We start from the raw sequence: 13,746 nt of genomic DNA on the forward strand, positions 1-13,746 counted from the left end.
TATATGTGCAAATATATTCTGTGTTCTCAATCTATTCCATTAGTCTAGGTGTCCGTTTTTCTGCCCATACCATAGTGTTTTTTGATTATTGTCACTTTGCAGTATAATTCAACGTTAGGGAGTTTGATGCTTTGCAATATAATTTTTAAGTCAGTGTGAAAAAATGGTATATATATATATATATATATATATATATATATATATATATATATATTTCAAACATGTTTTATCAGGTCATATGATTTGGTCAGACACTGGAATAGAGAGATTTAAAGTCAATAAAGAGAGAAAGTTAGGAGAGGAAGGTACAATCCAGGCATGAGACAGTGGAGTGAGACTGGAGTGGTGGCAGTTGAGATAAAGAGAGGTGAGGACCCTAGAAAGAGAGTTTGGAACTTATAGGACTTGATAGCGGGTCGGGTATGAGACAGGGAGAGAGTAAAATAAGTTTTTCAATGGAAACATATTTATGGCATGGGTAGTAAAGTGGATTGTGGTGTGATACTGGAAGAGAATTTATTTTTGAGCCTTTTTGTTTTAATCACAGTAAATTTGAGGTACTTCCATGACATGGAAATGGTGACATAAAGTTGGATTTGGATAAAGCTGTAGAGTTCAGAGGAGCATTCTGGGCTGAAGATATGAATCAATAAATAGTTTGCATATAGGTAATAACTAATGCTCTGAGCTGGAATGAGATCACCTAGAAAGAAGCGAAGGAGTGAGAGAAGTCCTTGGCAAGAGCCTTGAAGAACTCCACCATTTAATAACTGGGTAACACATAATAAATCCTGTTAAGAAAATAAGGTTAACATGGTGAGAGATATGAAGTAGAAAACCAGGAAAGTTGGATACAGAGAAAAGGCTGAGACTCTTTTGTGAAGGGTCTTATCAACATTGCCAGATTCTGCTAAGAAATCAAGAAGAGGAAAGTCAGAAATTCTCCTTTTGATGTAACATTGCTGAGGTCACTGAGGACCGTGGCAGGGTCAGTGAAATGGGCTGATGAGGCAGGAGCTAGACATAGTCAACCAGAAAGTGAGTGGAAGGTGAGTAAGAGCAGGAACATACAGTTCTTCTCAGAATTTGGGCAGTAACGAGTAGGAGGGAGAGAGAATGATGACTGGAGCGAGATGTGGTTTGTTTTCTTTTTTAAATGGCAGATATTTATGTAAGGTTGAAAACTAATGGATAGAATCCAATGGGGAGGGAGACGGTGAGATATATGAGAGAAAATGGGTATGGTATATAGTAAACTTCCTAAGAGAGTGAGACGTTGGGCACCACTTAAAGAAATAGTGATTGGACTTAAAAAGTAGAGCCAGTCCTTCTACTGTACCAAAAGGAAAGATTATCATTGTGTACAGATATAGTTTGGTAGATAGATGATGAGGGAATTTTTGTCTGAATGTTTTTTCTTTTCTCTGTGTATAAGAGATAAGGTCATCTTCTAGTGGGAAGGAAAGGAGTTTCAAGGTTTGACACCGGGGAGAAAGTTTGAAAAAGTTACTGTGTAGAATGGAAGAACTAGGTAACTGAAGAAGTGGTAGGTTGCCGGGCAGTTTAAAGGCTTATTTGAATTTGCCGATTATGAATTTATGGCATCATTCTGCCCTGTGCGTTTATTTCTCTCTCTGTATTCAGCTCCTTGGGTTCAGGCACAGAGAAAGGCAATCATAGGTTTTGGCTAAGATGGAGTGGAGGATGTTGGCTTTGGAAAGGAAGTGTTTAAGGATCTGAGAGCCCTGGTGGCTCATGGACCAACCCCAGGAAAGAAAACCCAAGCCCTAAATCTGAGGCTTACGGTAGGAGAGGAGAAATGATAAACAACCACCTCATGCGAACTCTGCAAGGGAAGCAGTATTTTCAGCAGAAAGCTAGGTTTCGGGAAAGGCAAGCACATGGGTGTTTACAAAGCCATAGTTTCAAAGAACACAGTTGAAATGTATAAAATGAGACCCTGGCAAGACTTTCTATAATTTGGAGTCCAAACTCCCAGTACCTCATTTCTTTCAATGGGCAAGAACTGCTTTGAAGCAGGCTTCACTTTGACTGTTCTAGATGAATGCTTTAGACATCAGTAGAGAGAAAAGACTATCGATATCCAGCCACACACTTAATTAATTGCTATGGGATAGGCTGTTCAATTCTTATCCCAACTGCATGTACTATAAGTGCTTGGGGAGTACTGCCGAAGAAAGAACAGATTATTTTCTCATGTACAAGAATGGTGACTCAAAGTAGGAAAGCAGAAAGAAAAATTAATAGAATTCATCAGCTTAACCTTGATTTACAAGATTCTGTGTAAGGACAATGGGAGCTGTATGACAATGTGCATGATCCATTACTTTAGGCAAATAGAACCTGTCCTGACTTTGTGCACTTGGTAGGGAGAAGCAAGAGGTTCCCTGACAAGTGTGTTTATCAAGTACATCTGCAGTGTTATTTTGTACGCTCAGTTGCATCCCCTGTCATTCTTCTCCATGCTCATTTAACATGATGGACTTGTTTGGCAAATACTTTAGGTGGTGGGAGGACAGAAAGAGAAGGAAGCTTACTCTGGATCATAAAACAAAAGATACTGGCCTCTCTCACACACCCCAACTTTTTCTTCTCCTCACCCTCCTTGATCATTATGATTATTTGTAGGGAAAAAAAGAAAACAAAAAACGAATGCCTAAGTGATGTGATCCTGTGAGTCTGTTGATTAGTTGCTCAGAGCACCATGGAGAGAGGATTCTGGTATAGTCATCCAGTTTGACTTGAATTCTTGATTAGGGAGAAAAAAGAAGTTTGTCAAGTTCATTAACTTGCATCTCAAGGAATTTCTCTGTGTCCAATTGAATAAGGTACTGCAGATGTATCTCTCCCACCGTGATGGTCAGTACTAGCCAGTAGCAGGTGGCATCTGGTTAGTGCTTATGTGCCACAGACAGTCGTAAGCATTTTGTGTTTATTTGTTTTATTTCTCCAAAATAACAATCTGGAATTCTTTACTTCAATTTTTCAGAATATTCAGAGATGTTAAATGATCAGCCCAAGATCACACCACACATTAGTGGCAGAGCCTAAATTCTGGACCAGATATACCTCCAGATCCTGCATTCTTCACAACAACACTCTAGAGTAGCACTTCTGACAACTATAAAGAGAGTACATGTGAAATTTTTCATTTTCTAGCCACTACAGTACAAATTACAAAGAAATAGTTGCAATTAATGTTAAGAACATCTTTTATTTAACCCAGTATATCATGAATATTATTGTTTTACCATATGGTCACTATTAAAAATTTTTACTGGGATATTTCACTTTCTTTTACACTAAGTCCTTGAAATCCAGTGTCTTCTTTACTTAGAGCATATCTCAGTTCAGACTAGCCACATATCTAGTGCTCCATAGCCACAGCGGGCTTCTGGTTGCCATTACTGGACAGTGCGACTCTCAACTCTGTTTATTGAAAAGGTTCTTTATCACAGAAAGTTTGCTGAGTTTGTTACAGGTTTTGCTTTGAGATAAGTAGAAATAGGCCTTCCTGTGTGTGCTATGGTCTCTGTGATATAATGTGGTATAAGGTTGTTAGTGCTCATCCTATCATCTCTTTCCCCTGTGTGCAGCCTTCTCTTGTAAAAGTGTGTGCATGTGTGTGTGTGTGCATATGTGGATGTGTTTATTTTCATAAGAAATCTCCGCACAATGTATGGAATCTTTAATAAGTACTTTACAATACAGGAGAAATAAAAAAGAGCCAGACTATTGCCAAGGTTAAGATATACACAGGTGTGTCTCCCTTTACTGTTTGTTTTAACTGGGGCAATAATTTAATCTCTGGATTTGTCTTTTTGTCTGTTAGCTGTTCTTATAGGATGTTTGAGAGGGGAAAATGAAGTTATGCATTTGATATAAGACCTAGCAAGTCAGAGGTGATGAGTGTGTTAGCCGTCATTATACACTTATGTGCAAAAACCTTGTAAGATCAGTATGAGAAGAGGACTTAACCGTGATTACAAGAGCAGAGTGTATATACACTCTATGGAAGTTACAAAACAATTGTACAAATAACCCATATCTATTTGTGGACAGGTAACTTTATACGTTAGTTGACTCCGTTGGAGAACTCAGTTACTTTTGTCTCTTGTGGTAGAAGTATTACATTGAGATCTATTTTGAAGGCCCTTAGGGAGTGGTTGTTTCCAAATTTCTGCCATACTGACCATAAGTAGAAAGACGGGTAGAAAGAAAGGGGAACTTTTTTATATCTTTATATAATTATTGTAAGATTGTAATTTTTTCTGCTTTTAAATTTGTATCCAAAAAAGTATTTTAGGAGTGTGTAAACATAATTGTCATCATCATCATATAGGCATTGTATGAACTAAGAGTAACTTTGATAACCCATTTCCCTTCTTAAAAAGTTACCTTATAAATTGATGTCATAGAAAATGTTTGGTTCAGCAGCTCGTGTCAGTAGATTTCAATATACCAGCCTCGTATGTGTCCAGCACCAGGGTCTTAACCAACTGCTCCCACTCTGTTTATGATACCTAATAAAGAGCAGTCAACCATGGTGCTATTACCATATAAGATCATTGAAGTCACACATAAATGTCTCCCCATGTTGTTTTTAAAATTGAACAAACAGGTGGTTATCTGTCATTGAGGGACAAGTCACTCCATCTCCATAATTTGTTTTCATTCTCAATCACTGGTCTGTGGAAGATTTAAGGATATATCCATTTTCTTTTCCCTCTGAACTAAACTTATTTTTGCCTATCCATTCTTGTGCAGAGGTTACTACATAATAATTGTGCCTTTGAAGAAATCTCGTGGGAAATTTATCAAGCCATGGGAGAGTCCAGATGAAATGGAATTAGATGAGGTAACTATATCTTTGTTGGCTGTGTCTTTCATTAGCTATTTAATTTCTTAAACATCCTCCTCTCTACTGAGACCTTTCAGCATCCACTCCAGGTACTGACTTTTGCATGGATGGCTGGTTAGCTAGCTGGTCAGCTGGCTGGTCGGATGGTTCAGTGCTATGGGCATGTTAACCTCTTGGGATTGCAAGAGACTTTGCTTTAATTAAAAGACATCGAGCTGTAATAAAGTTTACAACCATCTAATTTTTGTTGGCTTTAATATTTTGCCCCTTGCCCCTTGCAAAACATGATGCAGAGGTGTGAAAGGTGAAGTGAATTGTCAGCAAAGACTTAATCACCATTGTTATGAATTCCAGTGTCCCCTTCATTATCCCAATGGTAGCTGTAGCTGTTACAAGTGCTAAACAGCAATTTGCACCAGAGCTCAACATTTGACCTACTACATATGTGTTCTTGACCAGTTTGTCACAGAATTGGGCTGATTAGCACATATTTTCCTTATTCTATATTCTATATTCTGCATTTAACTGCAGGGACAAACGAAAGAAATCACAAAATTTGAGCCAAGGAAGATATATAGAACAAAATCTAGAGCAAATACTAAATTAGTGTGATTTTAATTTCGAAAATCTTGTCACAACAGTAGGTACATTTTAATGGATACTTTTTTTGCAGAAAGAATACTTGTTTTTTGCGTTTTTTTTTTTTGAAAGTTAATACATAGTATGAAGAACACGATCGAATCATTACATACCCCTAGTTGGATGAGAAAGTTGTGATGAAAAGTGTTAAACCAGATTCCCCAGAGGGCCACAGCAAGTTAATGGCTGAGGTTCACATTTTGAAATATGAGAGATTTTGCCATTTTTAACATGATGCTGGTGAATGAGTTCAGAAGGCAAATAAAAAGGGCCCCATTTGGGCAAATGTGAGGTTTTAATTTATGGGGTTTATTTACAACATAGACCACCCATTATAGCTTAACCTGTTATTTCGAGGTATTTTTCTCTACCTCAAATTAGTGTAAACAGAACCAGGTGAAACAGAAATTCCCTAACTGCATTGTAGGGAAGTGATGTTTATTTCATACACATTTGCACTAAGGAGACGGTGAACTGGTAGATAAGGGCTATTAGCTTCTTTTGGCAGACATTTGTCATTTCTAGAAGTATGGTTCATTATCACCCGTTTCATTTTTCTGAGTTAAACTTGATCAAATTGAGAAGAGGAGATGAGTTCAAGGTTGAGACTACGCTTCTGTGTCACTGTTTGGTCATTAGATGAATGTTGGAGGTGTATAAGTAAGACACCATTTCAATAATGTTGTCAAGAAATTTGTTATGAATTTTATTTTTCACTGTTGATAATAAAGAAACAAAATCATTTTTCTATGATAGTAGACGAACAGTAATTCTTTATCTGAATGTGCAAAATGATCAGCTGGTCTTCTGTAAACATTTTGAAGCAAGGCATGCTTTTACTTGCAACTGACTAATCAGTTAATCTTGAGATAGTCTTTATTATTTTAATCAGTTTTCAACTGAATTACAGAATTCAGTTGGAATTGGATTTAAAACGCAAAGGTGGAATCTTCGAATTCCTGTAGAATCTATGAATCTTTCTACCTATTAAAAAAAGTTTTCAAAGAATAAAGATCTGGGACAACAATAACATCAAATACTTTTAAATAATATATTTTCCTTAGAAGTGGAGCCATTTAGTAGTAAGTAATAGGAAGCTGATTCTCTTTTACAGCCGGGTTTTAACCTCCAAAATGCACAGCAATACTAATGGATTAAAGTACGGAGCTATATGACATTGAACTTTCTTGCAATTAAATTCTATGAGTCTAGGCCACTTATTCCCATAACAAAGGGTCATTTTAATCATCCCACAAGTTGTGGTGCATTAATCTGTATATTAGTTTGATAAAGAACATTGATTAATTCACAGATGTTGGGTCAGGATGGGTTGTCACCCACTTTTCTTACTGATATAATTGAGACCACATTGTAGAATTAATGGTGGAAGAAATAAGATATGCATTCACTGGAAAATGAAAATGATTTCTGATAAAAAAAAAAAAAAACGAAGCCCTTGATATATCTTCTGGAATTACCTCCAGTGCACCTTGTAACTATTCTGGAGGGGGAAAAAAATGAAAGCAGGCTATGGCCTGACTTTATGCTTACTCATCCAGTTTCTGATCTCTGCAGACAGTTTTTTCTTTTTTATCCCCCCTGCCATGGGTCATAAAAGCATTTTAGTAATTTTACCTATAGCTTGATACTGCCAGGTTTGACAAAGCAGTGTTCCTCTCTTGAATGTATTTGACCAAGTGATTTTTTTAGATAGGTCTATAATTCAAATTGTTGAAACCATATCATCAAATAGAATGGAGGCCGGAGGGGATTTCCACATGTGTGCCTCACATCTAGGCCCATAAAAAAATGAAAAGAGGCTTTCTAAACAGTTTCACTCTCAATATTATCTTCTGAGCTCATTTATCCTTTGTCTGGGGATAATTTCCACATAATAAATTCATGGACTGGAACTCCTGTTGTCAAGGTCAAAATGGGCAGAGTTTGATAGTCAAAATGGATTTTGGATAGAATGACTCCTAAAATGTTATTATATTTAATTCAGGGCAGGTCTTGTAATATATCATAAGCTTTTCATCACATTGTACTTCAAAGGCTTGCTGTAAAGTAATGTGGTCATTTGTGTGTGTGACTTCAACATACTGGTTAATTTCAGTGTCATGTGAGCGCACTTGACCCATTTCAAGTATAACACAGGAAGCATCCTACAGAGATTAGAGCAACCTACAGGAGCAGAGTTGATGTTTCAGGTTTGACAATGAATAGCTGCATTGGATCTAAGGAGTACCAAAAGCCTCAAATATCTTTTTTTCTAAAGTATTTCCTCTAAATCTTCTAAAGAAACCCTAACAAAAGGTATTCATGGGGATGACAGTGATATGGATGAATTATGACAGTTGCCTACCTCTGAAATATGAATAAAATCAAGGTAGGGTTTGATCAGTGAAGTAGAAGAGGGGCACAGTCACAGAAACAACTGATGGTAAATGTTTCTGATTAACCACCTTCAAAAAGCTGTTCAGCTCATCTGCAGAGCTTTTGTCCTTCTCTAAGTAATGGCCCATCATTTACTGCATATCAACAGTAGCATTTGTAATGACTTTTCAAGTATAATATTAAATATAGGAATTTTTTTTGAAAATAACATATTAAAAAAACCCAAGAAAAGCAAATTTAAGTTCACCTTTATCTGTGTTAATGCACGGAAATGCACAAAAATTATATATGTTTAAATATACACAGAGTTAAAACAATTTAGATTATCAATTTACCTTAATTGTTGTATTTATTTTTCTTTGATATTGTGCAACCATTAAGTAAACAAAAATATGGTTTAAAAAATATCTTATATGTAATTGTATCTTGCCAATTGAGTCAAATTACATATTGTTACTTTCTATTGTGTTTCAGTCTCCTCATTTAAAAAACTCATAGGGTTATTATGAGGAGTAAATGAACGTGCAATGAACTAATAATGCATGTTTAGGCCCCTAAGAACAGTGTCTAGTAAGTGCTTAATAAATATTAACTGTTATTGTCATTATCATCATTGTTATGAGAAAACCTAAATTTGACAACAGGATTGAAAGACAGTGTTATTGCTGGCCTTGCTTTATTATTAACCAAATGGTGCCTAATTGAACTTACCATCGGATGGTCCAAATTTGCTAAATATCTGATGCACAATCTGCTAGAGTTTTCATAGACTAGCTTATATTTTTTTAATTGTATAATTGTATCAATAAACTTTCACAGAAAATTTTAGAATCTTGTAAATGAAATATTATTCAAAAATAACACAGGCACAGATTATATAACCAAAAGATTGTTTTGTGCGTTTATTTTTTTCACATTTTTAAGGTTACAGTTTTGAGCCAGCTGAGCATTGATGCTTTGAACAGTTATGATTCTTAGTGTAGGAGAGACGGTAGTGTACCATCGAGTTTTTGATGTGAGATTTGGTGTTTGTCATATATACAAATCTGCAGCAATTATCACAGAAGCCTAGCCTTGATTATGCCAGAGTCTCATACTACTAAGATACTTTAATTTTTACCACATCATTTCCATTTATAAAAACAAGAGTGGTCAGTAATTTTGCCGTAAAGTTTTCATAATTATCTTAATCATGAAGCCAAGTCAAACCAGAAATTTTTAAATAAATGACAATTCCTATTCAATATTGTCAAATAAAATTGCTCATCGAATTCTATTCCTGCAAGTTTGAGGGAATTTGCATCGTATACATTTTCTCATTACTAAAAAAAAAAAAAAAAAAAAAAAACATTAAATGGCACTAACCTCTCCAAGAAGTTAGTCATATTTGAAGGTTTAGATGGCTTTATCTGAAGTTACTACTTGTTTAATAAATAACAATAAAGCCTGCGTGTAGACCTTTTGTGAATCAAGCTGACTTTTTGCCTTAGACAAGTTATAACACACTCTTGCCCTTTGAGAGGATTTAATTAGGATAGACAATGATATGAGCTACCAGTAAAAGCTCTAATTGCCCTATGTTTATAGCCTAGGTCTTGCAATAGCAGTCCAGGGTCTTAGTTTAACAGAAAGACAAGCATTTGACAGATAGAACTGATTCTCACATGCTACCTAAAATGTCAACGAATTCTTATTGGGTTATTCCCAGTCCTGAATTAATTTCTCCCACTAAACCGTCATTAAGTTGGGTTATTGTTGTTTACATGTCTTTCTCTGTTTCCCACTGTTTTTTGTTTTGTTTTTTTTTTCTTTAGCTGCTCAAAGAAATATCTAGGAAACGCAGAAGTGTCCGTTATGGGAGAGAAGTTGAACTAAAGCCATATATAGCTGCTCACTTTGATGTCCTTCCCACTGAGTTCACCCTGGGGGATGACAAACAGTATGGTGGATTTACAAACAAACAACTCCAAAGTGGTCAAGAATACGTCTTCTTTGTGCTAGCAGTGATGGATCATGCGGAGTCTGTAAGTTAATTGTGATGGCATCTACTTCCTATGGTGTTCTTATACATTTTCACCAGAATGTGGTTATCTAGGGATATGTGGGTTATAGCCATCCTAATTATTTCACATGAGCTACGCTGTTTCCCTGAAAATAAGACCTAGCCGGACAATCAGCTCTACTGTGTCTTTTGGGGCAAAAATTAATATAAGACCTGGGCTTATTTTACTATAAGACCAGGCCTATAATATAATATAATACAATACAATACAATATAATATAAGACCAGGTCTTATATTAATTTTTGGGGAAACATGGTGTCATTAATTTAAGTGTAGTAACAGGCTGCCCACTTTTTGAACACTGCTGGGTAATCTGCTTGAGATTTCATTGCAAAAATGTCTATGTCTCTAGTGATAGAGAATTTAAGTGGACTTCTAGTATATGAAGTGCCAAATTATTAGGGCATAGTTCTTGAGACTTTTCGATATCAATAGAAAGGTGATAGCCGTCACTGCTCATCCTTTAAAAATGACTAGTCTCAAAAAAACAAAAAACAAATCACGTACAATACCTAATAGACATCAACCTGTGTGGTTACAATAGGAACTATCTCTGCAATTACACATAGTATATTTCCAGGTATTTGAAAATATTGATAAAGAACGATTGTATTTTATTCTCCTATAACTGCCAGTGAGTCCACCGTGCTCCTACCCAGATTCACAGGGGCAGTTCTGTCTAGGAAAAGGCAAGCACAGCCAGCTTCTTTAATTATAGCAATTTACCGGTGACTCTATCACTGAAAAGCCAAGAAAGTTAGAAACTAATTCAATAAAACAGAGAATTCCTAAGGTACTCTAAATAATGAGTTGTCTTCTTTTATGTAATTCATCTTGCTCTTATGTCGTTTTATGCTTCAGTTGCTTTGAATGTTAAAAAGAGAGAGAGGGGGAGAGAAATTGTAGATGAAAAAGGGGATGGCTTTTGAAGTGGCAGTTCACATTAACATTTAATATACATATTCTAAACTGTATTTTTCTGATAGATTAGGGCCTAAAACTGACAAAGAGTGGCAACTCAGTTGAGCCAGTCACTTCCCTATATAAGAAGCCTGGATGTATCAGAGATTTCTCCACATCAGGAGCGAGCATGTACTGCGGGGCTTCTCTTCAAATGACTGAAGGAATTCCCTTTTGGAAAGTCAAAACACAAAGAAAGGCAGCCTTTCTGCCTGGTTTACGTTTGTGTATAGAATGTGGTCTGAAAACAAAGGGAAGGGCTTCCTGGATTTGTAATGCACAGATATGCTTTCTCTCTCTAGTTGAAGGTTTTAAGGCAAAACATCAAAGGAATGGAAATCATCTCTTTTTTTAAATGACTTTTACATATTTGAAAGTAATTTTCTTTAAATAGCTCGAGGACATTTCCGAGAGCACACTCAGGCCACTGAGGCAGATCAGAGAACCCAGCAAAGAAGACAGGTTCCTCAGATCATCAGGCTGATTGCGCCACTGTCAGAGACTGGTTTCTAATGTCTCCTAAATGTTTCTGCTGGAGTTTAAGTGGCATCACCACTGATGAAGCATCTACCCTGTCCCTTAGTATGTCATCTCTCTGTTTCACTAATTATGCAATTCAGATTTTTTTCCAATATATTATCTGAATTGCCCTTTCTCTCCATCACCTTTTTTCAACATTGCTCTCAAAGAAACAGCATGGCCTTTATTTTTCCTGTATGTTTTCAGGCCAGCATTGACTTCATAGAAGAGACTTGTATCCAACTAGCATAATGTTATCAGTGATACAGTCCTTTTGTAAGCCTCTAATTTTCATAAATGATTGTTAATAAAGCACCTAACCACTCCAAGGCTAGACTGATAATTTCCGTAGAGAAAATGTCCTCCCTCACCAAAGACACAAACTTTTCCCTCGTATCAGGAATATCAAAGGACTGGTGTAGAATGACCAAAGGTTTGATTTTTTTTTTTTTATCACCTCACACATTGAATAAATTCCATGTTTCATGAGGCTGGTGTCATTTTACAGTTTTGTTTTCTTTTCATTCTTAACATGTCTCTATTTTCTGATTTGAGTTGGAAATCTATGTGCTTTGGGAACACCTCTGCTTAGATTTCTATCTTGGCTGACCAAGATTATTATCTAACAAGTTTTTGGTAAAGAATTTCCAATCAGAGAGTTTTACTTAGTCTTGTCTGCCAAATAGTTTGAGTGTGACCCACAAAATGGAGAGGGAAAAGTATAAACCAAAACAAACAATTACACTTATATAAAGAATCATGTTTCTTGGATGTTTAGTGTCTTTGCCAAGTCCTTTGTGTAAATCTTTACACTGTATATATCTTCTTTTTTTTTTTTTTTAGCTGCTTCTAAAAAGGTTGGAAATATACTGAGTTATCTTTTTTGATGCATTAGAAAATCTGAAAGTCAAGTTAATCTCTTCCCTGGGCACAGTGAGGAAAATGGGAAGGAAGAATAGTATGCAAGTATTCTATGGAGCATGTATGTGTTCTCCAAATTGACTACTGTGCTTGTCACACTTAAAATCAGAATTGTTCTCTAAAAATGTTTTTTTTTTTCAAAGTAGGTTTAAAAATTAAATATATTTACTGATCATGGAAAAATGAGCATATTCTTTAATGCCTTCATAATGTCTGCCATTTGAAAAGATAAGCATTTTATTTTATTCCACAAAGATTTGCTGGGAACCTACTAAGTGCAAAGTTTTTGGCTAGCTGCTTTAAGTATACAAACATAAATAGTATATAAATACCTACCTTCCAGAAGTTCATAGTTTCATTAAAGAATATAAGGCATATGCACAAATAAAAAACCAAAATAGAGTTTGATGAATGCCATTAAAAAAGGAATAAAGGACTATCTAAAATTTAAAACAAACAAACAAACAAAAAAAACTTGCCTACATGTTGTAGAATAACTAATTATTTCCAGTTAAAGTGTGGCAGCTTCAATGGAGGCAGCATTAAGGGAAGCCTTGGAGATTAGTTGGATTTCAGGAGCTAAATGTTGTGGAACTTGTGAGAGGGTTAAAAGAGAGAGTAGAGCATTTTGGTATAGTAGCAAGAAGTTCACTGTGATGGAATATGTTGTATGGGTAAGGAACTTGAAAACAAAATTGTGGGGGCACTTAAGAACCATGCTAAACTGTCTAGATTTTATTTAGGAATCACCAGAGAGCCTCCTGAAGATTTCATAACTGTAGTTTAGGATAACAACTCTAGCTTAATAGAGACTATTAGAGGAAGTAATAAAGACTAGCTATGGTTTGGATGAGCATGAATGAGGTCCTAAAGAAATGTGGTATCCATGCAACTGGAAAGAGGGTGGAGGGACTTGAGGGCCATTGATTAGACAAAATCGGCAGTTTTTCATTCCCAGCTGTTGAGAGGACGAGAGAAATGAGCAAGCCAAAAGGAGTGTATAACTCGGAAGCAGGGAGGTAACGAGCAATTCTTATTGAGGATACGGGTAGGAATCTCTGGAAACAATTGGAAATGAAGGTCTGGGACTTAGCAGAGTTTCCGAGTTTAAGAACATCAATGAAGAAGTAATTTGCATAGAGGTTGATAGATAAAGCTAGGGATAACCTTGCCAGATAAGGGAGAGAAAAAAAAAGAGAGACTAACAGAAAAGAAAACTCAAGAATGCTGGCACAGGATGGATGCAGAGATAGTTAACTCGACAGGGCGTAATCAGTTGGCAAGATTAGGATGGGACTAGTTGAGTATAGACTTAGGAGAGCCTGAGGAGAGAGTTTTAAAGAAGGCTTTATCAACTGTGACAAA

At 36.1% G+C, this 13,746-nt stretch overlaps 1 protein-coding gene across 1 annotated transcript in view; it reads left to right on the plus strand.

Moving 5' to 3' along the window:
- The window catches only part of PTPRD (protein tyrosine phosphatase receptor type D), a 488,669-nt gene that overhangs the window by 342,216 nt on the left and 132,707 nt on the right, over positions 1 to 13,746 (plus strand). Inside the window, exons 21-22 of the mRNA XM_033122352.1 lie at positions 4,789 to 4,879; positions 9,733 to 9,942. Of these exons, the coding sequence (XP_032978243.1) occupies positions 4,789 to 4,879; positions 9,733 to 9,942 (301 nt within the window). The remainder of the gene's footprint in view (positions 1 to 4,788; positions 4,880 to 9,732; positions 9,943 to 13,746) is intronic.

The sequence above is a fragment of the Rhinolophus ferrumequinum genome, chromosome 12 (assembly GCF_004115265.2).
Source record: "Rhinolophus ferrumequinum isolate MPI-CBG mRhiFer1 chromosome 12, mRhiFer1_v1.p, whole genome shotgun sequence".
Taxonomy (NCBI): Eukaryota; Metazoa; Chordata; class Mammalia; order Chiroptera; family Rhinolophidae; genus Rhinolophus; species Rhinolophus ferrumequinum.